Source organism: Tiliqua scincoides, chromosome 7, assembly GCF_035046505.1.
Source record: "Tiliqua scincoides isolate rTilSci1 chromosome 7, rTilSci1.hap2, whole genome shotgun sequence".
NCBI lineage: Eukaryota > Metazoa > Chordata > Lepidosauria > Squamata > Scincidae > Tiliqua > Tiliqua scincoides.
Genome location: NC_089827.1, coordinates 76714349 through 76741321, shown reverse-complemented (window position 1 = coordinate 76741321; position 26973 = coordinate 76714349). Strand labels below are relative to the sequence as shown.

The following is a 26973-nucleotide window of genomic DNA, read 5'->3' as shown; positions in this document are numbered from 1 at the left end:
AGAGTGGGTGTCAATGGGCAATTTTCACAATGGAGAGAGGTGAAAAGCGGTGTGCCCCAAGGATCTGTCCTGGGACCGGTGCTTTTCAACCTCTTCATAAATGACCTGGAGACAGGGTTGAGCAGTGAAGTGGCTAAGTTTGCAGATGACACCAAACTTTTCCGAGTGGTAAAGACCAGAAGTGATCCTTCTGGAGCTCTTCACAATCTCTTCTGGTTTTCACCACTCAAAAAAGTTTGGTGTTATCCGCAATGTTGGCCACCTCGGTGCTCAACCCTGTCTCCAGGTCATTTATGAACATGATGAAAAGCACTGGTTCCAGGAGAGATCCTTGGGCACACCACTTTTCACCTCTCTCCATTGTGAAAATTGCCCATTGACACTCACTGTATGCTTCCTTGCCCTTAATCAGTTCCTCATCCATTAGAGGACCTGACTTGTAATTCTCTGACAGCAGAGTTTTTTCCGCAGCCTTTGGTGAGGGACCATATCAAACGTCTTCTGAAATATTCACAGGTTCTCCTGCATCCACATGCCTGTTGACCTTTCTAAAGACTTCTAACATTCATGAGGCTAGACAAAGAGTAGGTGTCTATGTACAATTTTCACAATGGAGAGAGATGACAAAGGGTGTGCCCCATGGATCTGTCCTGGGACTGGTGCTTTCCAACCTGTTCATAAATGACTTGAGGACAGGGTTAAGCAGCGAGGTGGCTAAGTTCGCAGACAACACCACACTTTTCCAATTAGTAAAGACCAGAAGAGATTGTGAAGAGCTCCAGAAGGAACTCTACAAACTGGTGCAAAACAGGTGCAAAAAAGAGCAACTAAAATGATTACTGGGATGGAGCACCTTCCTTACAAGGGAAGGCTACAGCATTTGGGACTCTTCAGTGTAGAAAAAAGGCACCTGAGAGGGGACATAAGAACAGAATATAAGAACAGCGACACTGGATCAGGCCATAGGCCCATCTAGTCCAGCTTCCTGTATCTCACAGCAACCCACCAAATGTCCCAGGGAGCACACAAGACAAGAAACCTGCATCCTGGTATCCTCCCTTGCATCTGACATTCTGACGTAGCCCATTTCTAAAATCAGGAGGTTGCACATACACATCATGGCTTGTAACCTTTGATGGGCTTTTCCTTCTGAAATTTGTCCAATCCCCTTTTAAGGGCATTCTGTGGCAAGGAGCTCCACAGACTAACTACATGCATAAGGAAATATTGTCTTTTGTCTGTCCGAACTCTGCCAACACTCAATTTTAGTGGATATCCGCTGTTTCTTGTGTGAGAGTGTAAAGAGCATCTCTCTATCCACTCTGTCCATCCCCTGCATAATTTTGTATGTCTCAATCGTGTCCCCCCTCAGGGACATCTTTTGTAGACTGAAGAGGCCCTAACGCTGTGGCCTTTCCTCATAAGGAAGGTGTCCCAGCCCAGTAATCAGTCACTCTCTTTTGCACCTTTTCCATTTTCACTATGTCCTTTTAGAGATGTGGTGACTGGAACTGAACACAATACTCCAGGTGTGGCCTTACCATTGATATGTACAAAGGCATGTTCTTTTTCCTCTCATGTAACACCAGAATCAGGGGACATGCACTAAAATTGAGTGTTGGGATTGTTAGGACAGACAAAAGAAAATATTTCTTTACTCAGCATTTAATTAGTCTGTGGAATTCCTTACCACAGGATGTGGTGATGGAATCTGGCCTATATGCCTTTAAAGGGCTCCGACAAGTTTTTGGAGGAAAAGTCCATCACAGGTTATAAGCTATGATGTGTATGTGCAACCTCCTGATTTTAGAAGTGGGTTACCTCTGAATGCTAGATGCAGGGGATGGCACCAAGATACAGATCTCTTGTGTGCTCCCTGGGGCATTTGATGGGCCACTGTGAGATACTGTAAGTTCAACTAGATGGGCCTATGACCTGATCCCACAGTGCTGTTCTTCAGTTCCTATGACTTACCCTTAGAGAGAGATGCTGATTCTCCCTCAGCAAGGCTTGTTCTTCAATGTGTTCTAAGATTCTATCTTTAATAAGGCATTCCAGCATCTCACCTGAATCAGACATTAGGGTGACCAGCCTATAGTTTCCCGATTCCCTCTCTTTTCCTTTTTAAAGATCGGCATGATATTTGCTATCCTCCAGTTGTCCTGCACCATGGTCATTTTAAGGAACAATTTGCATATTTTAGTTGAGATCAGCTACTTCATTCTTCAGTTTCTTAATAACTCTTGGGTGGATGCCATCTGGGCTCAGTTACTCATTGATGTTTAATTTGTCAGTTAGGTCTGAAACATCTACTCTTTTAACCTCTATCTCAGGTGTGTCAAACATAAGGCCTGGGGGCCAGATGCAGCCTGTGGAAGCTTTTATTTGGCCCTTGGGCTGTCAGCTGCTGATCTGTGCTGAACTGTCTCTGCTAGAAAGGAGTCCCACATGATAATTCTGTTCGATATCTAGAGATATCATTTGCAGCTAATGTTTCTGAATAAGAAAAAGGTGCTTATTTCTGGTCATGAGCTGTTTAATGACATCACTTCCAGCCCTTAGTGGGCATCTTGAGTGCTATTTGGCCTGCTGTGTGAAACCAGTTTGACACCCCGGTCTATACCAGTGCTTTCTGGGGTGAGAATGGAGGAGCAAGAAACCCAGCAACTGGTCTTTAAAGCTATCTTTAATCCAAAGGAGCTTGCAACCAGTTAACCAACGAACTTAACAGCACAATGATAGAAAATTGGTTGAGGGTGTTGTTTTTTCCTTTGTTACAAGGCATTTAAAGGTGAACCCTGGTATCAGTGGTGAGTCAAATCAATGGATTGCAAATCAGTGGATACCAAGATCCCACCTATACTCATTCAGTGGCCTTCTTTGAGCTGTTTCTCAACAATAAAAAGGAACAAGAGAGTGGTGTGACTCAAATTTCCTGTCACTCTGTGGTCAGCATCTGATCCAATTGTTATATCCTGGTTAATGCTAAAACCAGAACAGGAATCCCAGTGGAATCCTAAACTTCCTGAATCCTTCTGAGGTGCTTTGCATTTGTATTGTGCTCTAAGTCAGATGTGTCAGAAATATGTCCCATGGGCTGTGAGTTGCCCTCGACATCTCTTTATCTAGCCCCCATTATAATTTGGCCATTCCAGAGCCAAGTTTTCAGTCTTTTTCAGAGGCCGTCAGAGGGGAGGATAGAAAGAGGCCTCTGAAGAAAAATCACACGCGCGCACACACACATGCGCGCGCGCACGCGCACACACAGGAACATAAAAAGAGCTCCGATAAATTAGGTCAAAGACTCACCTAGTCCAGCTGCAAATACCTTGCCTCCTTTTGTCTGTGAAGCTCATCCTAAATTCAGTTTCTTGATCATGCCAGTCAGTGATGGAATAGTTGGAATTGCATTTCTGATGGGTAAAAAATACCCTTATTTAGACCATATGTCTAACCTTCCATTTAACACAATGTCTAACCTTCCATTTAACACAATGAACCAAAAGCACATGAGGAAGAAAATGAAGGTAGGAAAAATTTCTATACAGGTGGAGCCTTGGTATCCAGAGGGGATCCGTTTTCATACTCTGTGCAGATACTGAAAACCACGGATAAGGAAATCTGTAATTTTTGGCCCCTTAATCCCTCTGAAAGGGATCGGATCTGTACTCTGGTCATGTCTGGAGAAATTTCTGAAACCTGCAGAGGGCAAGCTTGTCTGCCTGCAGCCTTTGTGGGCTTCAGAATGGACCATAGACCCAAAAAACCAAGACTTTGGTTTTCCTTGTAAGGTATTCTGAGGCCTGGGGAAGCCCTCCAGGCATAGAGATGTAAAATTTCTGGAAATTTTGAAGCTTGGGAAAAAACCTGGTTTTTTCCATTTTTTTGTTGGGGAAAAAACGGAAATTTTTGGAAAAATTGAAAAAAATGCTACATTAGCACTCCCCCCCCCCAGATTGAAAGTCATTTTAGGTACATAAAATATGACTATGGACAATTTGACTTGGCATAAAATTATCACAACTAGTATATTAAAAATATAGTGTATCCAAACAATTATTACAAACTGAATTTACTTTTTTTATAATATTTATTTGTAATTGTAACAAATGGAGCAACAATCTCCTGAACTGTTTACTAGTTTATGTGGAACAGACAAGAAAACCTCCACAGAACAACTTTTAGAAATCCAAAAGTAGCAATTATTCATATTTCCTCTCCACAGTTATTAAATAAAAATAAAAAAAATCCCATTCTCGTTAAAATAATTGACTGACGTGGGGGGAAGTGTATAGAAAGGAGTGGGACTAAGTTTCTATGAATGGGTGTGAAATTTAATCAGAATCATTTTCTGAGCTGTAATTATCAGTTTCAGTCTCTGCTTCTGCAGCTACTCTGTTATGTCTGTCATTATCACAGTTATAATGGACTTCTAAAAACTGAAGTTTTGCCCAGATTGAAACAAGTTACTCTATCCTTTCTCATGTCAGTTTATTTCTTGATTTATTGTGAGTGTTTCCAAACATAGACCAGATTCTTTCACATGCTGCAGAAGATGGAGGAATCTGAAGAAGGTGAGAAGCAAGAAGAGTCAGAGGCTATGTTGGGCAAAGACCTTGCCACCATGATGCAAGAGGAGTATGTTTGGCAGAATCCCAGATTGCATTCCTGGACCAAATCCCTGTTATATATTCTGCAACTTTTGAGAGTACCTTCCCAACATCAGGTCCTAAATGTGATGCTTGTTTTGTAATCCAGTCAAATGCAGTAACAGTGCTGTCATCACTTATATTTCCACCTTTGAATCTTGGATCCGGCAGATCTGCAAAGCAAATGCTTTACAGTCAGCAAAGCAAATACTTTACCACTCTCCAATTTTCTGTAGCACTTCACATATTTTACAGCTGATATACTCTGCAGTATGTCTGTTCTCTCCTGTTTCAATGCTTTTGTAAAACACAGGTTGAGGTGTTATAACAAAATTTATAATTCCTTCTCACATTTGTCTATCCTTCTGTAAGTAGTGCAAGACACAGTGCTTCATTAATTTTTCCTTGCACAGATTCCATGACACATTCATATTCCGACCGCAAAACAGGCTTGCTCAAAGAATGCTCGGCAAATGGTATGATGGTCTTAGTAATTTCATAGCTTCCTGCCAGTATGTATTTTCAGTTATTGAAAATGGTGTTCTAGAAGAATATATTGCTCTTGCAAGAGCTTGGATCAATTTTTTTCCTGATCTTCAGGTGTCATCTTGTCTACAAATGAAATTATTGAATAATTTTTAATGCAGCTGTCTTCAGTATCTGTTTACTTTAAGATGCTGCTGATGGGAGAATACTTTGTGTTGCTGCTGATGTTACAGATGGAGTAGAAAGAGGACTTCTTGAATGAGAAAGTTGAGAAAAACTATGTGCACTTTCATCATTGTGGTCCTCTTCACTTAGATCCGTGAAGGATTTTTTAATATCTACAGGATGGTTGTTACATACAAGAATGTGTTTTGTCATCCTGGTAGCATTTGGAAATGTGTATTTCATCTGACAATATCTGCAAATCACATTTTTCTTCTCAGAAGAACTTGTGATGTGAAGATGCCTCCATATGCTAGATGTTGGTATCATCATTTTCCTGAGGGGAGTAGGAAAGAAAAATAATTTAATTTAATCAGTGTCAAGAAGACACTGATCTGTGGTTGTGGGTCGGGGAAGTAAAGAACCAGATTAATAGTAATTAAATTATTATTTACACAAAGCTTATAAAGATAAACTAATGTAGCTAAATGATTCAGTTTTTTGGAATCAGATAAATGTAAACTCTTACCTTTTTAAATTCAGTATATGCTTTCAGGTTGTTTTTGTTGCTCTTTATTTTCTTCCAGTGCTTTGAGGCCTAGTGAACATACCCACACACATGCAAGAACAAAACTGAAACCTTTTTCTTTTCTTGTGACAATAGTAGCACCTCCTAAAGGAAGAAATGCATCTTGTTCTTGCATTGGAGAGTTCAGTTTGTCCTCAGTGCACAGAAATTAGAATCATCTGATACCATACATATTTTTTAGAAATGATTTGGAAAGTATTTGAACAGCTTGCCTTAAAATATTTTATTTATCATGTTAAAATAAAACATTCCGTAATCAATTTTTTTCTTTTTTTTTTCTTTTTTCAATTTTTCCAATTTTTTGGAAAAAAACAAAAAAAGTCTTCAGGAAAAAACTGGGGAAAAAACGTTTCTTTCTGAATTTTTCTGGTTTTTTTCCAGGCCTTCACATCTCTATCCAGGCATCACAGAGATATTGCTTTAGAATTCTTAATCTTCTAATCAGCTTTGTTTTCTGTAGCCAAGGTTGTGTGGGTTATTCATCACTGTTAATATTTTTCTATCTTCATCTGTCAGGCCTATCTACAGAGGCCCTTTAATGTCAAGCAGTTAGTTTTTATGTCAACATCTGCAGAATCTTCTCACATGGTGGTTCTCAAACTTTTAGCATTGGGACCCACTTTTTAGAATGAGAATCTATCATGACTCAACAGTAGTGATGTCATGACCGGAAGTGACATTATTAAGCAGAAACATTTTAAACAATCCTAGACTGCAATCCTACCTACTAAATCCCATTGACTCTGATTGTTAAAAGTGTATACATAGTAGCCTGTTAAAAGTACAGATCTGTAACATTTCCCTAAATGCAGTCACTTACCAGTCTAATATATAAAAAATAAAATATTGAAATGAATGTTGACCCACCTGAAATTGGCTTGTGACCCAACAAGGGCAAAATTTAACTATTACGGATATTCACCTATAAGGCAAGAAATTTTTACACAAAGAATCAACATATATCCTTTCCTCTTTCTGTTTGCTTGGGGAGAGGTCAGAGAGAGAGATTTCCTCCAAGTCCTAGTGCTTGCTTCTTCTGATTTGCAGGCAGCCTCTCTCTGATCACAGGGGAGTAGGAAAAAGGCAATTGTTGGAGACAAGTTTGAGGGAAAGGGAAAGAGATTTCCCCCTGAGTCCTAGCGCTTACCTCTTCTCATTTATACAAAGGGAATGAACTCACACACCCATCACTTAGGCAGCTTCAGCCACTGGAAAAACCTCCTTCTACACTCCTTTTTAGACTTGGCAGTGGGCAATGGGGGGGGGCAGGAGGAATAATAAATGTAATTAGCAAGGTGCCTTTAAACAGGTCATGAATTGCAAACACATTCTTGCAAGTAAATGAGACACAGACCATTTGCAAAAAAAATGCACAGAGGAGCTGTTTGTGTGTTGCACTTTTGGCTCTAGGCGCACAAGCAGCCTCTCTGCTTGTGGGAGTAGGAAAAAGCCAGTTGTTACAAGATAAACCAGGTTAGCTTGTTTTGATGCTGCTGTCTTCTAGTGGACAAGGAGAATGGGAACATCAAGGAGGGAGAAAGGAAGGTGGAATGCGATCGCAAATGCCCAGCCCCTCCTTACCCCCCAGCATGGCAGTTAAACCGCATTAGGAGCAGAAATTGAGCCACCCTACTAGGAGTATGAAAGTAACAAAAGGACAAGGTTTTTTTTGGAGGGGGAAGTATGGGAGACATTATTAGATCAAATCCTCTAAATACTTCTAAACATGTACAGGCATACTGCTCTAGTATCTTTGGTCATTTAATTCCCTAATACCCAAGGAGCTACAATTTGAGCTTCAGTTTCCCTTGACCATAATATGGTTATGGTCATTCTCTACAAATAGTAGTGGATGTTTTCTTGAAGTCTTTTAGATTGTAAGCCATTGTCATTTATCTGACTCCTGTGTCTCTGTTGCAGGATTCATGAATAAAATTTTCCATCCCAACATTGATGAAGCGTAAGTAGCAAAATGTGCCACATATAAGTTCCTTATTTTGTGGTGGGCTTAAGTTATCTTTAATTGCTTTTGTGTAGCCTATATTCAAAGATATTTTCCAGTGTTGATATACAAGGAATTGTTCATTTGACAGTTTCCATATATTCAAGAAAATGCTGGTTTTGTAAGGAGAACTAATTCAATCTCTCTGCTGAGACTAGGAAAAGATGCATTGAGTTGAAAACCAGTGATTTTCAAACTTTCCATCCTGGTATAATCCTTTACGCAGTCATTTGCCTGCAGGGACTTGTCTGTCCTTTTGCAAAAGATTCTAGGGTGTGGGTTTCAGATATATTCATAATTTGACTGAGGCCAGAGGCATAACTTGGGTAGAGCCTGAGAGGAATGTACTCTGGGCACTAAGCCAGAGAGGTCGCATGAGTGCCTCAGACTCCACCCATTCTTCTCCATGTTCTTCCGTGTGCTCCCGGTAGAGGAGTATTGCTGACTTTTAGCACCCTGTTCCTGCTTCTATGAAGGTTCCCAACCTCCACTGAAGCTGGGTGCATGAAGCAAGCAGCAACCCGCCTCCAGAGAGAACCCAGAAGTGACATAATGAGTCACTGTGACATAAGTGTCGTGTGCACTGGGGCAATACATTGTGCCCCTGCCCAATGCTGCAGCCTGTGGCAATCACATGATTTTAGGTGAACTGAGTATCCAGCCTACGGCATACCTTGGAAGTCTAAATGGCTGAAGTTAGAATGAACCTGAATGGCAGTTATATTGGAGTGATAATTTGGAGCACAGTTGTTCCTGTTGCCTATCAAACTCATACACAGTTAATGGAATTTTATATAACCTGTAACCTTCAGAGCGCGATACCATAGTCTTTCGAGACTGAAGGTTGCCAACAGTCATATAACCTGTATAAATTGTGATTGTGGGACCTTTGGTAGGATTATGTTCTAGCAACATATATTCGGATTTTGTGAGGAGAATGGTACATGCATCACATACACACAGTTTCTTATTCAATCACTAGTGCCTCTCTCTGGAGAATGTGTTCTAGCCACTGAAGATAATACTGAGGTAGATGGACCTTGGCTAATTTAGGACTGGCTTTTACTGTGATGGCAAAGCCAAAGCTTAAACTAGATTTTTCCTGTCTCATATTTTTTGCCCTCTGGCCATATTAGCACTGTCAAAGTTGTAAATTACAGGTATCATTCCATGTCTTCTTTGTTTCCTTTTTTCAGGTCAGGAACTGTGTGTCTAGATGTAATTAATCAGACCTGGACAGCTCTCTATGGTGAGTTGAAAATGTAGACTGGGGTTATTTTGTGAGGGAGGGCATAGGACAATGGTAGAGCATATTTGTGCATCTATTAGACCTTAGGCATTGGGTAATCATAGATATTCTTTGATAAGACTTTCCACTTATAGTGTTTTAATTTTATTTCTATTCTACCTTTTCTCCTATGAGCCCAAGTTGACAAAGTTATCTTCTTCCCATTTTGTTTCTTCACTGATCCTGTGAAGTAGGTTAGGCTGACAGGAACAACTAGGCCAAAATCACCTGCTAAGCTTCATGGTGATAAAGAGATTTGAATCCAGGTCTTCTTGACCCTAGACTTTCTAACTGCTGTACAAATACAGTATATGAATAAAGTAAGAATTATTTTAAATTGAACTTCAATTTCTGTTTCAGACTGATATATACATGAGAGGCACTCTAGTAGCACATTATTTGAATTCTTCAAGCAGTGTGATTTTATCCTTTTGCCAAGTAAATTTACAAAAAAGCTTTTGCACTATTGAAGGATTATAATGGAGAGAAATTTCTCACTTTGCAGTTATGTTGTGCTACTATAGGAACTGTGTTAAATTTTCAGTCTCTACTACTATTACTCCCTGCTTGCTGAGCAGACCTGCCATGGGCTCCTGTTCCTGAGCAGCACTTTGTTTTGGACCTTCTAAGTTATGGGAACTTCTAAGAACATAAGTACATAAGAACAGCCCAAAATGTAAATTTCCAAATTATTACCTCCCCCAGCAGTTTAATATAAATGTTTAAAAAAGTGGGGGGACCAAAATAGAACCTTGTGGCACCACACACTGTAAAGGCCAGGGTGCCAAGCAGCAGTCCCCAGCATAAGAAGAGATCCACTGATCAGACCAAAAGCCCATCTAGTCCAGCTTCCTGTATCTCACAGCGGCCCACCAAATGCCCCAGGGAGCACACAAGAGAACAAGATGCAACCTGCATCCTGGTGCCCTCCCCTGCATCTGGCAATATGAGTTAACCTACCTCTAAAACCAGGAGCTTCATTTAGAAGTGCAGAATAGCAGTGGGAAGTGCAGCAGGGAGGTCCTGGAGGCCAAATTTAGGCTATTGGGTAGGAAGCTGAAAGCCAGGACCCCAAAGGTAGCGTTCTCAGAAGTGCTACCTGTTCCATGCACAGGGCCAGCTAGGCAAGCGGAGATCAGGGGTCTCAATGCGTGGATGAGATGGTGGTGTAGGAGGAGGGGTTTTGATTTGTTAGTCACTGGGGAATATTTTGGGACAAGAGGGGCCTGTACAAGAGGGATGGGCTTCACTTGAATCAGAATGGGACCAGACTGCTGGCGCATAATATTAAAAAGATGGCAGAGCAGCTTTTAAACTGATCCCTGGGGGAAAGCCAACAGGAGCCAAGGGGCATCTGGTTTAGGACTTCTTAGTCCTGTGGCATGAGGATGGGCAGGTTAGAGAAGAACAAGGCAGGGATGAAGTAGGAGTAGAAACTGGGAGTGGAAACATGATGGGATGTGATAGCCCATCCAGCAAAATGAGAGACTGCAAGGATAAAGGAGAGAATAAACAGCCCATTTGGGGTACTTCTTATACAAGTGCTTTTATGCTAATGCCCAAAATCTCTGGGCAAAGATGGGGGAACTGGAATGTTTGGAGACTAGGGAAAACATTGACATAGTGGGCATAGCGGAAACATGGTGGAATGTGGAGAACCAGTGGGACACCGCAATCCTAGGCTATAAACTCTATATAGGAGGAACAGAGATGGGCATGTTGGTGGTGGGGTGGCCATCTATGTTAAAAAAGGAATGGAATCCAGCAAAGTAATTGCCCTAATGAAGAGAATAAAAAGGAACATAAACTGTGGCAAAAGAAATGTAAGAAGGTGATAGGGGAGGCCAAGCGAGACTATGAGGAACGCATGGCCAGCAACATTAAGGGGAATAATAAAAGCTTCTTCAAATATGTTAGAAGCAGGAAACCCGCCAGAGAAGCGGTTGGCCCTCTGGATGGTGTGGGAGGGAAAGGGGAGATAAAAGGAGACTTAGAGATGGCAGAGAAATTAAATGAGTTCTTTGCATCTGTCTTCACGGCAGAAGACCTCGGGCAGAAACCGCTGCCCGAACGGCCCCTCCTAACCGAGGAGTTAAGTCAGATAGAGGTTAAAAGAGAAGATGTTTCAGACCTCATTGATAAATTAAAGATCAATAAGTCACCGGGCCCTGATGGCATACACCCAAGGGTTATTAAGGAATTGAAGAATGAAGTTGCAGATCTCTTGACTAAGGTATGCAACTTGTCCCTCAAAACAGCCACGGTACCAGAAGATTGGAGGATAGCAAATGTCACGCCTATTTTTAAAAAGGGAAAGAGGGGGGACCCGGGAAACTATAGGCCGGTCAGCCTAACATCCATACCGGGTAAGATGGTGGAATGCCTCATCAAAGATAGGATCTCAAAACACATAGACGAACAGGCCTTGCTGAGGGAGAGTCAGCATGGCTTCTGTAAGGGTAAGTCTTGCCTCACGAACCTTATAGAATTCTTTGAAAAGGTCAACAGGCATGTGGATGCGGGAGAACCCATGGACATTATATATCTGGACTTTCAGAAGGCATTTGACACGGTCCCTCACCAAAGGCTACTGAAAAAACTCCACAGTCAGGGAATTAGAGGACAGGTCCTCTCGTGGATTGAGAACTGGTTGGAGGCCAGGAAGCAGAGAGTGGGTGTCAATGGGCAATTTTCACAATGGAGAGAGGTGAAAAGCGGTGTGCCCCAAGGATCTGTCCTGGGACCGGTGCTTTTCAACCTCTTCATAAATGACCTGGAGACAGGGTTGAGCAGTGAAGTGGCTAAGTTTGCAGACGACACCAAACTTTTCTGAGTGGTAAAAACCAGAAGTGATTGTGAGGAGCTCCAGAAGGATCTCTCCAGACTGGCAGAATGGGCAGCAAAATGGCAGATGCGCTTCAATGTCAGTAAGTGTAAAGTCATGCACATTGGGGCAAAAAATCAAAACTTTAGATATAGGCTGATGGGTTCTGAGCTGTCTGTGACAGATCAGGAGAGAGATCTTGGGGTGGTGGTGGACAGGTCGATGAAAGTGTCGACCCAATGTGCGGCGGCAGTGAAGAAGGCCAATTCTATGCTTGGGATCATTAGGAAGGGTATTGAGAACAAAACGGCTAATATTATAATGCCGTTGTACAAATCTATGGTAAGGCCACACCTGGAGTATTGTGTCCAGTTCTGGTCGCCGCATCTCAAAAAAGACATAGTGGAAATGGAAAAGGTGCAAAAGAGAGCGACTAAGCTGATTACGGGGCTGGGGCACCTTCCTTATGAGGAAAGGCTACGGCGTTTGGGCCTCTTCAGCCTAGAAAAGAGACGCTTGAGGGGGGACATGATTGAGACATAGAAAATTATGCAGGGGATGGACAGAGTGGATAGGGAGATGCTCTTTACACTCTCACATAATACCAGAACCAGGGGACATCCACTAAAATTGAGTGTTGGGCGGGTTAGGACAGACAAAAGAAAATATTTCTTTACTCAGCGCGTGGTCAGTCTGTGGAACTCCTTGCCACAGGATGTGGTGCTGGCGTCTAGCCTAGACGCCTTTAAAAGGGGATTGGACGAGTTTCTGGAGGAAAAATCCATTATGGGGTACAAGCCATGATGTGTATGCGCAACCTCCTGATTTTAGGAATGGGTTAAGTCAGAATGCCAGATGTAGGGGAGAGCACCAGGACGAGGTCTCTTGTTATCTGGTGTGCTCCCTGGGGCATTTGGTGGGCCGCTGTGAGATACAGGAAGCTGGACTAGATGGGCCTATGGCCTGATCCAGTGGGGCTGTTCTTATGTTCTTATGTAAGTAGAGATTGAAGGCGGGTCCGACTCCACAATAGAATTGGGTTATATTATCAGGTTCGAGGAGCAATGTAATAGTGGGGGCATGCTACTGTCCTCCGGACCAGAAACCAGAAGGGGACCTTGAAATGAGGAAACAGATAGGGAGGTATCGAGGAGGGACAGGGTTGTAATCATGGGGGACTTCAATTATCCTCACATCGACTGGATCGATTCATGCTCTAGTCATGAAAGAGAGATCAGTTTTCTTGACATGCTAAATGACTGTGCTTTAGACCACATAATCATGGAGCCCACCAGAGAACAGGCAACTCTGGATTTAATATTGTATGGCACTCAGGTCCTGGTTAGAGAGGTAAATATTACTGAGCCATTGGGGAACAGTGACCATGCTGCAATTAGTTTCACCATGCATGTAGGGGGAAGAGTGCCAAACAAATCTAACACAAAAACCCTTGACTTCCAAAGGGCAGATTTCCCTCAAATGAGGAGGCTAGTTAGGAAGAAGTTGAAAGGTAAGGTAAAGAGGATCCAATCTCTCCAGAGTGTGTGGAAGCTGTTTAAAAGAACATAAGCCCAGGAGAAGTGTATACTGCAAAGGAAGAAGGGCTCGACTAAGTCCAGGAGGTGCCCGCATGACAAACAAGCCAAGTTATTGAGGCCGTAAAGGGCAAGGAAGCTTCCTTCTGTAAATGGAAGCTTCCTTCTTCCTCATTGCCCTAATGAGGAGAATAAAAAGGAACATCTGTGGCAAAAGAAAAGTAAGAAGGTGAAATGGGAGGCCAAGCGAGACTATGAGGAACACATGGCCAGCAACATTAAGGGGAATAATAAAAGCTTCTTCAACTATGTTAGAAGCAGGAAACCTGCCAGAGAAGTGGTTGGCCCTTTGGATGGTGAGGGAGGGAAAGGGGTGATAAAAGGAGACTTAGAGATGGCAGAGAAATTAAATGAGTTCTTTGCATCTGTCTTCACGGCAGAAGACCTCAGGCAGATACCGCTGCCCGAATGGCCCCTCCTGACCAAGGAATTAGTCAGATAGAGGTTGAAAGAGATTTCAGACTTAATTGATAAATTAAAGCTCAAAAGTCACTGGGCCCTGATGGCATCCACCCAAGAGTTATTAAGGAATTGAAGAATGAAGTTGCTGATCTCTTGACTAAAATATGCCATGGTGCCAGAGGATTGGAGGATAGCAAATGTCACGCCTATCTTTAAAAAGGGAAGGAGGGGGCACCCAGGAAACTAAAGTCCGGTCAACCTAACATCTATACCGGGTAATATGGTGGAATGCCTCATCAAAGATAGAATCTCAAAACACATAGACGAACAGGCCTTGCTGAGGGAGAATCAGCATGGATTCTGTAAGGGTAAGTCTTGCCTCATGAACCTTTTAGAATTTGTTGAAAAGGTCAACAGGCATGTGGATGCAGAAGAACCCATGGACATTATATATCTGGACTTTCAGAAGGTGTTTGACACGGTCCCTCACTAAAGGCTGCTGAGAAAGCTCCACAGTCAGGGAATTAGAGCACAAGTCCTCTCCTGGATTAGGAACAGGTTGAAGTCCAGGAAGCAGAGTGTGGGTGTCAATGGGCAATTTTCACAATGGAGAGAGGTGAAAAGTGGTGTGCCTTTAGGATCTGTCCAGGGACCTTTATACCTGATCATAAATGACCTAGAGGCAGGGCTAAGCAGCGAGGTGGCCGAGTTTGCAGATGACACCAAACTTGTCCGAGTGGTGAACACAAGAATAGATTGTGATGAGCTCCAGAAGGATCTCTCCAAACTGGGAGTCTGGGCAGCAAAATGGCAGATGCATTTCAATGCAAGTAAATGTAAAGTCATGAATACTGGGGCAAAGAATCAAGACTTTACATATAGGCTAATGGGTTCTGAGCTGTCGATGACAGATCAGGAGAGAGATCTTGGGTTCCTTGTGTACAGTTCGATGAAAGTTTCGACCCAACGTGTGGTGGCAATGAAGAGGGCTAATTCCATGCTTTAGATCATTAGGAAAGGCATTGAGAATAAGACAGCTAATATTATAATGCCATTGTACAAATCTATAGGAAGGCCACACCTGGAATATTGCGTCCAGTTCTGGTCGCCGCATCTCAAAATGGATATAGTGGGGGTGAAAAAGGTGCAAAAGAGAGCAACAAAAATGATTACTGGGCTGGGGCACCTTCCTTAAGAGGAAAGGCTACAACGTTTGGGCCTCTTCAGTCTAGAAAAGAGGCGCATGAGGGGGGGCATGATTGAGACATACAAAATCATGCAGGGGATGGACAGAGTGGATAGGGAGATGCTCTTTCCCCTCTCACATAACACCAGAACATGGGAACATTCACAAAAGTTGAGTGTTGGGAGAGGACAGATAGAAGAAAATATTTCTTTACCTAGTGTGTAATTAGTTTGTGGAACTCTTTGCCACCAGAAGTAGTTATCTCACCTTGCCTGGATGCCTTTAAGAGCGGTTTGGACAAATTTCTGGAGAAGTTCATTACGGGTTACAATCATTGTAGGTATGTGCAAGCTCTTGGTTTTAGAGGCAAGCTGCCTCTGATTGCCAGATGCTGGGGAGGGCACCAGGAGGCAGGTTTTGCCTGTTTTCTTGTGTGCTCCCTGGGGCATTTGGTGGGCCAATGTGAGATACAGGAAGCTGGACTAGGAACCTTTGGCCTGATCCAGCGGGGCTCTTCTTGTGTTCTTATGAGCTTGCACGTATCTACCTTTACTTGTAACCTATGATGAACTTTTCCTCCAGAAATTTGTCCAATTCCCTCTTTAAGGCATCTAGTCAAGATGCCATCACTACTTCCTTTGGCAAGGAGTTCCACAGACTAATTACATGCTGGGTAAAGAAATATTTTATTTTGTCCTAATTCTCTCAACACTCAATTTTAGTGAATGTCCCCTGGTTCTACTACTATATGAGAGGGAAAAGAGCATCTCTCTCTCTCTCTCTCTCTCTCTCTCTCTCTCTCTCTCTCTCTCTCTATCCATTCTATCCATCCCCTGCATAATTTTGTGTCTCAATCATGTCCCCCCTCAGAAGCCTCTTTTCTAGACCGAAGAGCCTTAAATACTGTAGCCCAGTGTGGGTTGGGACCCACTAGTTGGGTCGCGAGCCAATTTCAGGTGGGTCCCCATTAGTGTCAATATTTTATTTTTAATATATTAGACTTGGTGCTACCATGGTATGTGACTGCACTTGGGGAAATATGAAGAGACCTGTACTTTTAACAAGCTACTATATATATTCTTTTAACAATGATAGTAAATGGGACTTACTCCTTGGTAAGTGTGGGTAGTATTGCAGTCTAGGATTGTTAAAAATGTTCCTGCTTGATTATGTCACTTCCAGTCATGACATCACTTCTGGTGGGTTCTGACAAATTCTCATTCTAAAAAGTGGGTCCTAGTGCTAAATGTGTGAGAACCACTGTTGTAGCCTTTCCTCAAAAGGGAGGTGCCCCAGATCATTGGTTGCTCTCTTCTGTACCTTTTCAATTTCCACTATGTCCTTTTTGAGATGTGGCGACCAGAACTGGATAGAATAGTCCAGGTGAGGCCTTATGATTGATATGTACAACAGGATTATGTTAGCTGTCTTATTCTCAGTACCTTTTCAAATAATCCCAAGCATGAAATTAGCCTTCTTCACCGCCGCTGTACATTGTGTTGACGCTTTCATCAAGCTATCCACCAGTATCCCAAGATCTCTCTCCTGATCTGTCACAGACAGCTCAGAATCCATTAGCCTATATGTAGTTTTGATTCTTTACCCCAATGTGCATAACTTTACATTTACTTACATTGAAACGCATCTGCCATTTTACTGCCCCTTCTGCCAGTTTGGAGAGATCCTTCTGGAGCTCTACACAATCTGTTCCAGTCTTCACCACTTGGAAAAGTTTGGTGTCATCTACAGACTTGGCCATCTTGCTGCTTAGTCCTGTCTCCAGGTCATTTATGAACATGTTGAACATCTTGAAAAGCACCAGTCCCAGGACAGAGATCTTGGGGCACTCTGCTTTTCATCTCGTTCCTTTGTGAAAATTGCCCATTGACACCCCAATGCCTGTTTCCTGGTCCTCAACCAGTTCCTAATCCATGAGAGGTTCTGCCCTCTAATTCCCTGACTGTGAAGTTTCCTCAGCAGCCATTGGTGAGGGATCATATGAAACACCTTCTGAAATTTCACAGTATATTAAAGCAACCTAACCCCCAAAATAATAATAGAATAGAGCACCCCCCAAAAAGGAAGGTGCAGGCCAGCTTCACTTGTTGCAGAAGTATACCATATACCCCCTGTCTTCCCTGCCTAGAAAGAAACTGAGGAATGCTGCCTGGGCACTGCTGGGAACACACAAGAGAAAGCACATGCAGAGAGACCAACTATTGCTGCATGGGAGTGAGCAATCAATGAATGAGGGTGGGTGCCTCCTTTTATTGCTCTAGGAACCATCTCCCCCAGCTTTCCCTGCCTCCTCCTGTCCCCTGCTTGGAAAATCCACTTGTCCCTATGGCCAAAAACAGCTTCTGCTCCTCCCACTTCCAGGGATATAAACTCAAGATACATCCTCCATTCATTGGATAGTCCAGAGGCACTTCTCCCCCTCATGTTTTGGACACTTGCAGCACCTTTTGCAAGTCTTTGTAACGGACTTTTGCAACCCAATATCCAAACCCGAAAACAAAACAAAAATTAACTGTTTTTGTCCACCTGTCAATGCCTTCAGACTGAACATAATGTACCCTGCTGTGGTCACACAGATGAATGCCCAGCTTCTGGATCAGCATACAAGGACTTTCAGGTGATACAGAAGCAGCGCAACTACATCAGAAGCACAATCAGCAACCCCAAGCTGTGTCTGGGCAATTCAAATCACCCCAATCCATGGCAATTCCTGAGTCAGTATCCCCAGACTCAAATTTTTGCCTGTGTCATTGACACATTTGACTCAAGTCCACAAGAGTCAGTGAAAAACACGTGTTTTTGCAACTTGGACACTTGACTCAAGTTCCCATCTCTGCCAAATAGTTAATAAAGTCAGTAGAAAACAACCTTTAAAAAATACTTGGAGACCATTCTGCCTTTAAAGTCTTTTGTGATAAATCTCTTGTGTCACAATGCTTCACTGCACATTCTCCCCTGCTTTCCACTCCAGTCCATGAGTAAAATTTTCATGTACTTTCCTCATTAAAATTCTTTCAAGTTCCTTTAAAGAATATTCTTATCTTGACTGTCAAGAGCAACTTCTATAAAATCTTAAAATACTTCTCCACTACTTGCCAAACTGAAACAAATAAGGCAAAGAGATTGGGCTATCTCTCAGCAGTGGGCATCTGAGTTGGAATGCTGCTTGATCTTCTGTCGCTCTGAGTAAGACAGAATTCCTTCGCCATGGGGGGATGCATTAAAGAAGCAATGAAGATTTGTAGGTGATCTCCCTACAGGTGTCTTTTTCATCCAAGGATGTCCAGAGCTACAATGCTGTCATCAGCAGCTGGGTTTAAATCTCCAGATGTTCCCTGCTGAAGTTTCTGAAGGCAGGGAATGCCATGGGGTACGGGGCAGTCCAAGAGGAGTGAGTGAAAGGGACTTCCTAGAGCTCCTCTCAGCTGCTGAGCGGCAAAGTGAAGCTGCAAGGTAAAGACTTAGCAGAAGTGGTGATACTGTAAGGGCATCCCGCATGATAATAATTAGACTCATGTTGTGCCTCAATCTTTCTAACATTGTATTAGTAATTGCTTCCAAAATTACAAAATTACAAGTGTGCACCCGTATCTGAGGTGTTCTGTTCTGTTCTGGAACCTCCCACAGTTATATGGAACCATGGATTTGTGCATACGCCTCCTCGCCATTCTCTGGAGCCTTGGGGAACTCTGCTCCCCTTGCCTCTGAAGGAGGCACGTGGGAAGGCGCGGACCTGATTCGCTGATAACTGAATCAACAGATACAGGATCAGTGGATGCGGGAGCCCCCCAGTATTCTGTTGGAGGACCACCAACAATGAAAGAAAATCTGTTTCCATTTGACCGCATTTTCAACAATCATTGCTACTGTACATTTTGAAGACATATTTGTAAGGCTTAAGAATGACAAATACCAGAAGGTTATAATAACTTTGTAATAACTTTCATTTAAAAAAAGAAGAAGAAAAACAAAGAAAAATGGAAAATATTTCTCTAATTTTGCAAAGTAAGGTTAAATCTTAATGTGGGGTAAGCAGCCCTCTTCCACCCAGGGGTCAAAGGCCATTTCTGTGAGTAGATAGAGGACCACATTCATTTCTATAACTAAATTCTAAAGTCATTGCATGGTAGCATGGTGCCCATGGCAATGTGTGAAATGTGAGTAGAATTGTGCAATATTTTTTCAGGGAGAGTGCAGTTTGTCAGTGGCATACCTAGAGTATTTAACATCCAGGTGGGTCTCTTGAAGCCATGGGTAACCCTGGCCTCTGCTCTGAGACCCCTGCCAGGGCTGCTGATCTATGACCTATGTGTGTTTGAGGGGCTACATTTTCTGTGCATGTCTGAGGTGCTTCCTTTGTGACTTGAGGCACTTCTGTATATGCATTTGTGTCTGTGATGCTCTTTTTCAGTTTGTGTGTCTATGAGTCAATGATGCAATTTTGTTGTCACTGATGGTGTGGAATCTAAGGACATGCCAGGGCATGCTTCAGGCAGTGTTGGCTGCTACTCCTAGCCCCTAAGATTGACTGAGCCCCCTACGTGCCCACTACCCTCCTCATGGGCAGCTCTGGCATGTGGTTCAGGCAGTACCAGCAGGGAAGGAGGCAGAGCTTTGGAGAGAACAATGAGAGGCAGATGAGGTAACAATGCAAAGGAAACAACAACAGTACCACAGCCACCCAGGCCAGGTCCATGTGGGGCAGGAAGCTACCACAGCTACTACTTCAAACACCTCCTCTCTGCTGAGCAGAAGCAGTGAGTGATGCTGGACCTTTACCACCTGAGCTGCCCCTGGGAGGCAGGCAGGCACTGATTGCAACGGCAACAAAGACAATGACAAGATGAAGGAGAAGACAGAAGGAAGGACCTATAGACTGAGGAGGGAGCACTGCTGCTTCTGTTTTCCCTTCTTAACAGCTGCAGTGATGTGTCTCTCAGTGGACTGCATGCTGAGGCATCATCCTTCTCCTGCTCTGTTCCTCTCCCTTTCAGCTGGGCATATAACACAGCTTCTCTTTGAAACAGTGGAGCAGAGGTCTCTGCACTGCAGTCACCTCTAGCCCACCCCACTCACACTTTGACCCAAACAGTTCCCATCCCTGCATCCTTGAGTAAGGTTGCATGTTAGTGGCCACCAACTCATACCCCTGTGCAATGCAACAGCCCAGTTCTTACCCTTCCCTACCTCTGCCCAGCTCTGGAAATGGGACCCTTGAGCTGGATGATCTGACCCTCAGGCTGTAGGTTTTGAAGTGCTGATACCATGGTGCTGTAAGTACATTTTCAAATACCCCAGTTGATATAGCAAGCCAGTTTGAAGGTGAAATAGTATTCCATCTAACACTTTATATACCTTTGCCAGTGGAGCTATTGCACTATTTCTTACTTTCCTTTAGCACTCTCTATTCTACACATGACAGCTTTGTGTTTCCTGCATCCTGTCCCAGATATCTCCATCCTGTCACCAAATCACAATAATGGTCTTCCTTCCTGATATATTTTTCACAATGTCCCCTAAGTCATTAATTTCCAGGGTTCTGTGAACACACATGAACAGAATCAATGGACAGCAATTATTCTCCTTTAGATAGTCACTGATACATGAATTTCTGTGATCCTTCTTTGTGCAGGGACATTCATAATCAATCTTTTTATAATATGCATAATCAGCCCTTTACATTGAAACTGTAGTTAGATTGCAGGAGATTGTGTCATAGTTGCAATTCCCTCAGTGAGGTGTTCCTAAAATACTGCAATTTGAGTCTGGTGACATATAATTCCTCCTTGTCCAGTGATTCCAGGGTGGCTGTTAGCATATGAGAAGCTCTTCCTCTTGGTTGCAGACAGTCACATGATTCAAAGAACATTTTGTTAAAATTAAACTATTACAATAAAAGAAAGGAAATAAAGAAAACACACAATAGGATGAAAAGAAAAACAAACAACATTAAAAACATACAAAGAAAATCTCTAATAATGTAGCATGAGCAGTCGAATATTCTAATTACTTACATCTTAATAATCTAAATTCCTACCCTTATATATGTTATATCTCCAACAGCCCTTTAATCTTCAAATCCGCAGCTCATTAACTTGTTATTCTTTCTTTCATGCAAAAAGTCAATTCTTCATAAAATTTTCCATTGGTTTCTCTTTAAGTAAAGTCATCAGTTTGTCTATTTCTATACCATAATCTTTGTCCACCATTCTTCTATTGGCAGTGTCTGTAGTTTTCGAATATTGTGCACAAAGTATTCTAGCCGCACTCAGTATAAATAAAAATAAAACTTCGAATCTTTTTTCTACATATTCATCTGTCGTACCCAGCAAAAAGACTTCAGGTTTCATTTGCACATTTGTTTTAAAACTCAATTGCACCTGTGCGTGTATTTGTTTCCAGTATTTTTTTGCTTTAATACATGTCCACCACATATGGTAAAAAGATCCCTCCTGTTTTTTACAGTGTTTTTTACACTTTGACATATTTTTGTACATCTTAGCTGACTTACTTGGTGTTATATACCATCTATAAATCATCTTGTAAACATTTTCCTTGATGTTGACATTAAAAGTAAATTTTATATGCTTTATCCATAATTTCTCTCATTTTTCCATAGAAAGCTCATGACCCACATTTTTAGTCCAGTGAATCATACATTCTTTAACCTGTTTCTGTTTCAAATTTCAGCAACAACTTTATAAATGTTAGAAATTATCTGATCTTCTGATTTTGTTTTTCCAAAATTGACTCCTCTTCAAATCCATATAACTTTTTATCGATTTTGAATCTTTCTCATATTCGTACAAATAAAAATCATTGACAATTAAAACTTTCTTCTATTAATTAGACCAAATTACATTGCCCCTGTGTAAAACTCAATAAATTTCTATATAATAACCATTTATCTCCCTGTGCTGTAGTTAATCCAAAGTATGCTTCTCGTGGTGAAGTCGATATTTTGCTGTAAAACCTATTTTTATATTGGTTCCATATCCTCCACAATGTATGTCTAACATAATGATTCTTAAATTAAACATTTACTTTTACTTTATCATACCATAAATATCCATACTGATGAAATCTTAAGTCATGTCCTTATGATTACAAGAACTTTAAGGGAACTTTTTTTCCCCAGACTGACCCTGCCTGGGTAGCAGGTAATAAAATTGTTGCTTGGCTTTTTCCAAGCTTCAGTTAGTTTTGCAATACTAAGGTTAAATCTTAGAAGAAAATTTTCCTTTATCCTTAGCCTTACTTGGAAGCGTTTCTGGAACAGCTTGAAGCAGCTTTCATGCCCTTCTTGAGAAAAGATCTGGGAAAAGATAAAGACTATCATGCCAGGCTTCAATCCTTCAGCTTCTTACTCCTTCCCTTGTGGCAGAGGAAGCCTTTTAACCACACAGGATGAGTGAAGCATCTAAGCCTCCTGCTAGCCCCTTCTTCCGCGACCCTCCAGGTAGCAAAAAGTGCAGTCATTCCAGCCACACTGGCAGTGGACCACATGACCAACTGGATGGCACTGCAGTACAGTGCAGCAGCCGAAGGGGTCTGCCCGCTGGCACAAATCCGTTAGAGGGATTATTGCTCACAACCTTATTTGTGAAGACTAGCCTACTCTGGCCCTGATGGAGCAGGAACAGAGTTAGAACCTTTAATGAAAATGGTACTTAGACCAGGAGCAATTGTAACAGCTGTTTTTGGCAGCTCAAAGCCTGGAAAGCTGAGCTCAGTGCAGCTCAGTGTTCCTGGAAGTCTGGCAACAATTGAGAGCCACTTTGCGACACTCTGAGCAGTGACAGACTGCATGTACGACACTGCCACTGGTCCCTGCACACACTCCCCCAAGCCTCTGAAGCCTTGGGGTGTTCTGCTGCTCTTGCTTCTGGAGGCTTTTCTGAGCCTTGCAGTGTGCATCTGCACGCTGCCTCTGTAAGGCTCAGAATGCCTGAATCACACAAGAGTCATGACTTCCAATTTCCTCTGGAAGTTCCTCCAGTTTCCTCCGGTTTTTTCAGAAAAGACTCTAGAGGCAAGGAGAGTTCAGCTTCACCTTGTCTTTGGAGGCCTTGTATAGCAAAAACCTCACTTGGTGATGGGGGTGCCAGTCCTCATCCCTGTCACTAAGCAGCTCATGACTTTACATGATTTTTGCCATATTATCTGTAAATGCTGAGGGGCTCTAGCATAGCAGCCAAAGGCATTTGCACACTGGAGTTTTTTGGATTCAAGAATGACTAGTTAGAAAGTCATCAAGGGTTGTTCCTCCAAGCTATTAAACTTAGAAGCCCCACTAGTGCAGGTGTAAACTGTTGGGGGCCCCAAAACACTAGCACGTATGTAGAGTAGCATAGTGCCAATCCCAGTGCTACATACTGGCCAGAATACTAGCCAGAACACAAAAAGAATGAGAGCCAGGAATAGGGGAGGTGGGAAGGTAGGATGAGGAAACTGGACAGGGGCAGATATCAGCCACTTATTGTGTGCTCATGGAGCCCCTGAAGAGTCTTGGCGTGCCCCAGGGCTCTTTGAGAAATGCTGGTCTAAGCCCGTTGAACTTCTCATCTTCTGCAACCTACAGTTACTTTCTTTCATAGTATTCTAGGTTGCTATAATTTTGATATTTCACAAAATTGGGAGTCATTTGGGAAAACTGGAAAGAGATACACTTTTTTCCAGGCTTCTATTGCAATATGGTGGTGTTCTTATCTTTTTTCTTTTTTCCAAAAGTGGTTTCAGTGGTTTCAGAACACTGCCTTCTACAGAAAGAAATGTTCTGCATTTGCTCAGTGTCTGAAGAACTTTGTTATTTTACATTTAAAGTCTTTTCTATTTTGTCAAGCCCCATGCTTCTTTGTTACTCTGACCCTTTGACATATAAATATTTCTCCTGCTGGATTTCTTTGGCTATGAAAAGAACATAGTGTATAAAATTGAACATAATCAAGTTCCTGACTTTCAGCAGCTATGCTATTTGAACCATAGTCATTTCTTCAACTTTCAACAGAAGCATCTCTATTCCTGACTTGTGCAAATTGTGATATAATCCCAGACATTTGCTTTTATCTACCACTATATTTTGCATCTTCATCAAGTGTACATAAGAACATAAGAACAGTACCACTGCATCAGGCCATAGGCCCATCTACTCCAGCTTCCTGTATATCACAGCGGCCCACCAAATGCCCCAGGGAGCACACCAGATAACAAGAGACCTCATCCTGGTGCCCTCCCTTGCATCTGGCCTTCTGACATAGCCCATTTCTAAAATCAGGAGGTTGCACTTACACATCATGGCTTGTACCCTGTAATGGATTTTTCCTCCAGAAACTTGTCCAATCCCCTTTTAAAGGCACCCAGGCCAGACACCATCACCACATCCTGTGGCAAGGAGTTCCACAGATCGACCACACGCTGAGTAAAGAAATATTTTCTCTTGTCCTAACTCTCCCAACACTCAATTTTAGTGGATGTCCCCTGGTTCTGGTGTTATGTGAGAGTGTAAAGAGCATCTCCTTATCCACACTGTCCATCCCCTGCATAATTTTGTATGTCTCAATCATGTCCCCCCTCAGGCATCTCTTTTCTAGGCTGAAGAGGCCCAAACACCATAGCCTTTCCTCACAAGGAAGGTGCCCCAGCCCCGTAATCATCTTAGTCGCTCTCTTTTGCACCTTTTCCAATTCCACTATGTCTTTTTTGAGATGCGGCAACCAGAACTGGACACAATACTCCAGGTGTGGCCTTACCATAGATTTGTACAACGGCATTATAATATTAGCCGTTTTGTTCTCAATACCTTTCCTAATGATCCCAAGCATAGAATTGGCCTTCTTAACTGCCGCCGCACATTGAGTCAACACTTTCATCGACCTGTCCACCACCACTCCAAGATCTCTCTCCTGATCTGTCACAGACAGCTCAGAACCCATCAGCCTGTATGTGAAGTTTTGATTTTTGTGCCCCAATGTGCATGACCTCACACTTACTGACATTGAAGCGCATCTGCCATTTTGTTGCCCATTCTGCCAGTCTGGAGAGATCCTTCTGGAGCTCCTCACAATCACTTCTGGTCTTCACCGCTCGGAAAAGTTTGGTGTCATCTGCCAAATTTGCCATCTCACTGCTCACCCCTGTCTCCAGGTCATTTATGAAGAGGTTGAAAAGCACACCGCTTTTCACCTCTCTCCATTGTGAAAATTGCCCATTGACACCCACTCTCTGCTTCCTGGCCTCCAACCAGTTCTCAAGCCAGGAGGGGACTGCCCTCTAATTCCCTGACTGTGGAGTTTTTTCAGTAGCCTTTGGTGAGGGACCGTGTCTAACACCTTCTGAAAGTCCATATATATAATGTCCACGGGTTCTCCCGCATCCACATGCCTGTTGACCTTTGTAGTGTAGATGCTGTGTTTGGCAGTGCAATGCTGCATTTCCTCTTCAAATGACATTACTATATCCATTCCATCTACTTTCCAAGCAGAATTACTTACTAGTCTATGCCTTTCCAGGTATGCTTTTCCAGTGACCCTAAAGATTACAATACATTAATTACCCATAATGGATATTATTCACATGGTCAGGTGTGCAGTAATATAATCTTCCTTCACTCCAATTGCAACAGCTTCTATAACACTAGTATACTGATCATCTTGCTGTAGGGGTCTCAATGCAATTGACAGAGAAGGTGCACCTTCTTAGGCAATTGTAGTCCCTATGAATAGATCACATGAAAATATTTAGGATGATTTCTAGAAAATTCTGAATGTAGAATCTAATGCAGGATTCCATAGGCTTGACTGCAAAGATGGCCTCTTAGAAAATGACCTCTGTGATTAATTCCCTGTCTTTTGGCTGTTCCCCCCTTTTGCCTATTTTGTCTTGCTTCTTTGAACATTCCCAGCCCTCGGAGAACTTTGAGATGCCTTGCAAAGAGATTAACTGGCATCCTAGACACAGCAGCTTTTTACTCTAGATTACTTCCCTGAGTTTCTTTGTTTGAAATGCTGATACCCAAAAAATCACGTGCAGCGTGTGGATTGATGCCTCTCAGAGACAGTAGCTCCTAGTCAACTCTCCTCCTGAGATTGGTGTGTTTCCACCAACTGGGCAGCCAAGATCACCAGTCTTTGTAAAGTGGTGATATGAAGTGGCTAGGTGCTTTTGTCCAATTCAGGGCCCCTAAGGCATGATCAATCCTAGGTGATATAAATTCTTGCATTCAACTGGAGAAGTATATTTTACCAGATCTACTATTGGAACCAGCTGCTGGTTCATGGAAGGTACAACCATTCACTCCTCTGTAAGTGTGGAACGCCAGCTTTCCTGAAAAAAATATAAGTAGCTAGCAATTGGGACTATATTTCTAGCAATTGAGAGTACAAACTCGAGTATGTCCTGTGACAAAGTGCAAGGCAAGCAATTTAATCAGCTGTTTGAGTTCTGTAGCAGGATGAGGAAGGAAGGGTCCCAGATCCTGATCTTTACTTTTCTTGAGAAGACTGGTAATAAATATCAAATAAACATAGTTATTCAGTTAGAAAGCCAGCAGTGGGTGGGAGTAATGCAGTGTTTTGCACTAAGTGTCACATGTATGACTATATGCGCTTGGTGCAAGGAGCTCCAGGAATTCAAGGAATGAGTTTGCTCACTTGAAGCCTTGGTTGTCAGCCTGGAGAAGCAGAGGCAGGCAAAGAGGGACCATGGGGAGACTTCCAGGGATGTGGCATTGTACCACCCTCAGGAAGGCAGCTCCTTAGCTGCCGGAATAGGAAG

General features: G+C 42.6%; 1 protein-coding gene across 1 annotated transcript in view; it reads left to right on the top strand.

The window, feature by feature from the left end:
* The window catches only part of UBE2H (ubiquitin conjugating enzyme E2 H), a 119144-nt gene that overhangs the window by 63914 nt on the left and 28257 nt on the right, over positions 1-26973 (top strand). The window contains exons 4-5 of the mRNA XM_066633776.1: positions 7807-7846; positions 9085-9137. Of these exons, the coding sequence (XP_066489873.1) occupies positions 7807-7846; positions 9085-9137 (93 nt within the window). The remainder of the gene's footprint in view (positions 1-7806; positions 7847-9084; positions 9138-26973) is intronic.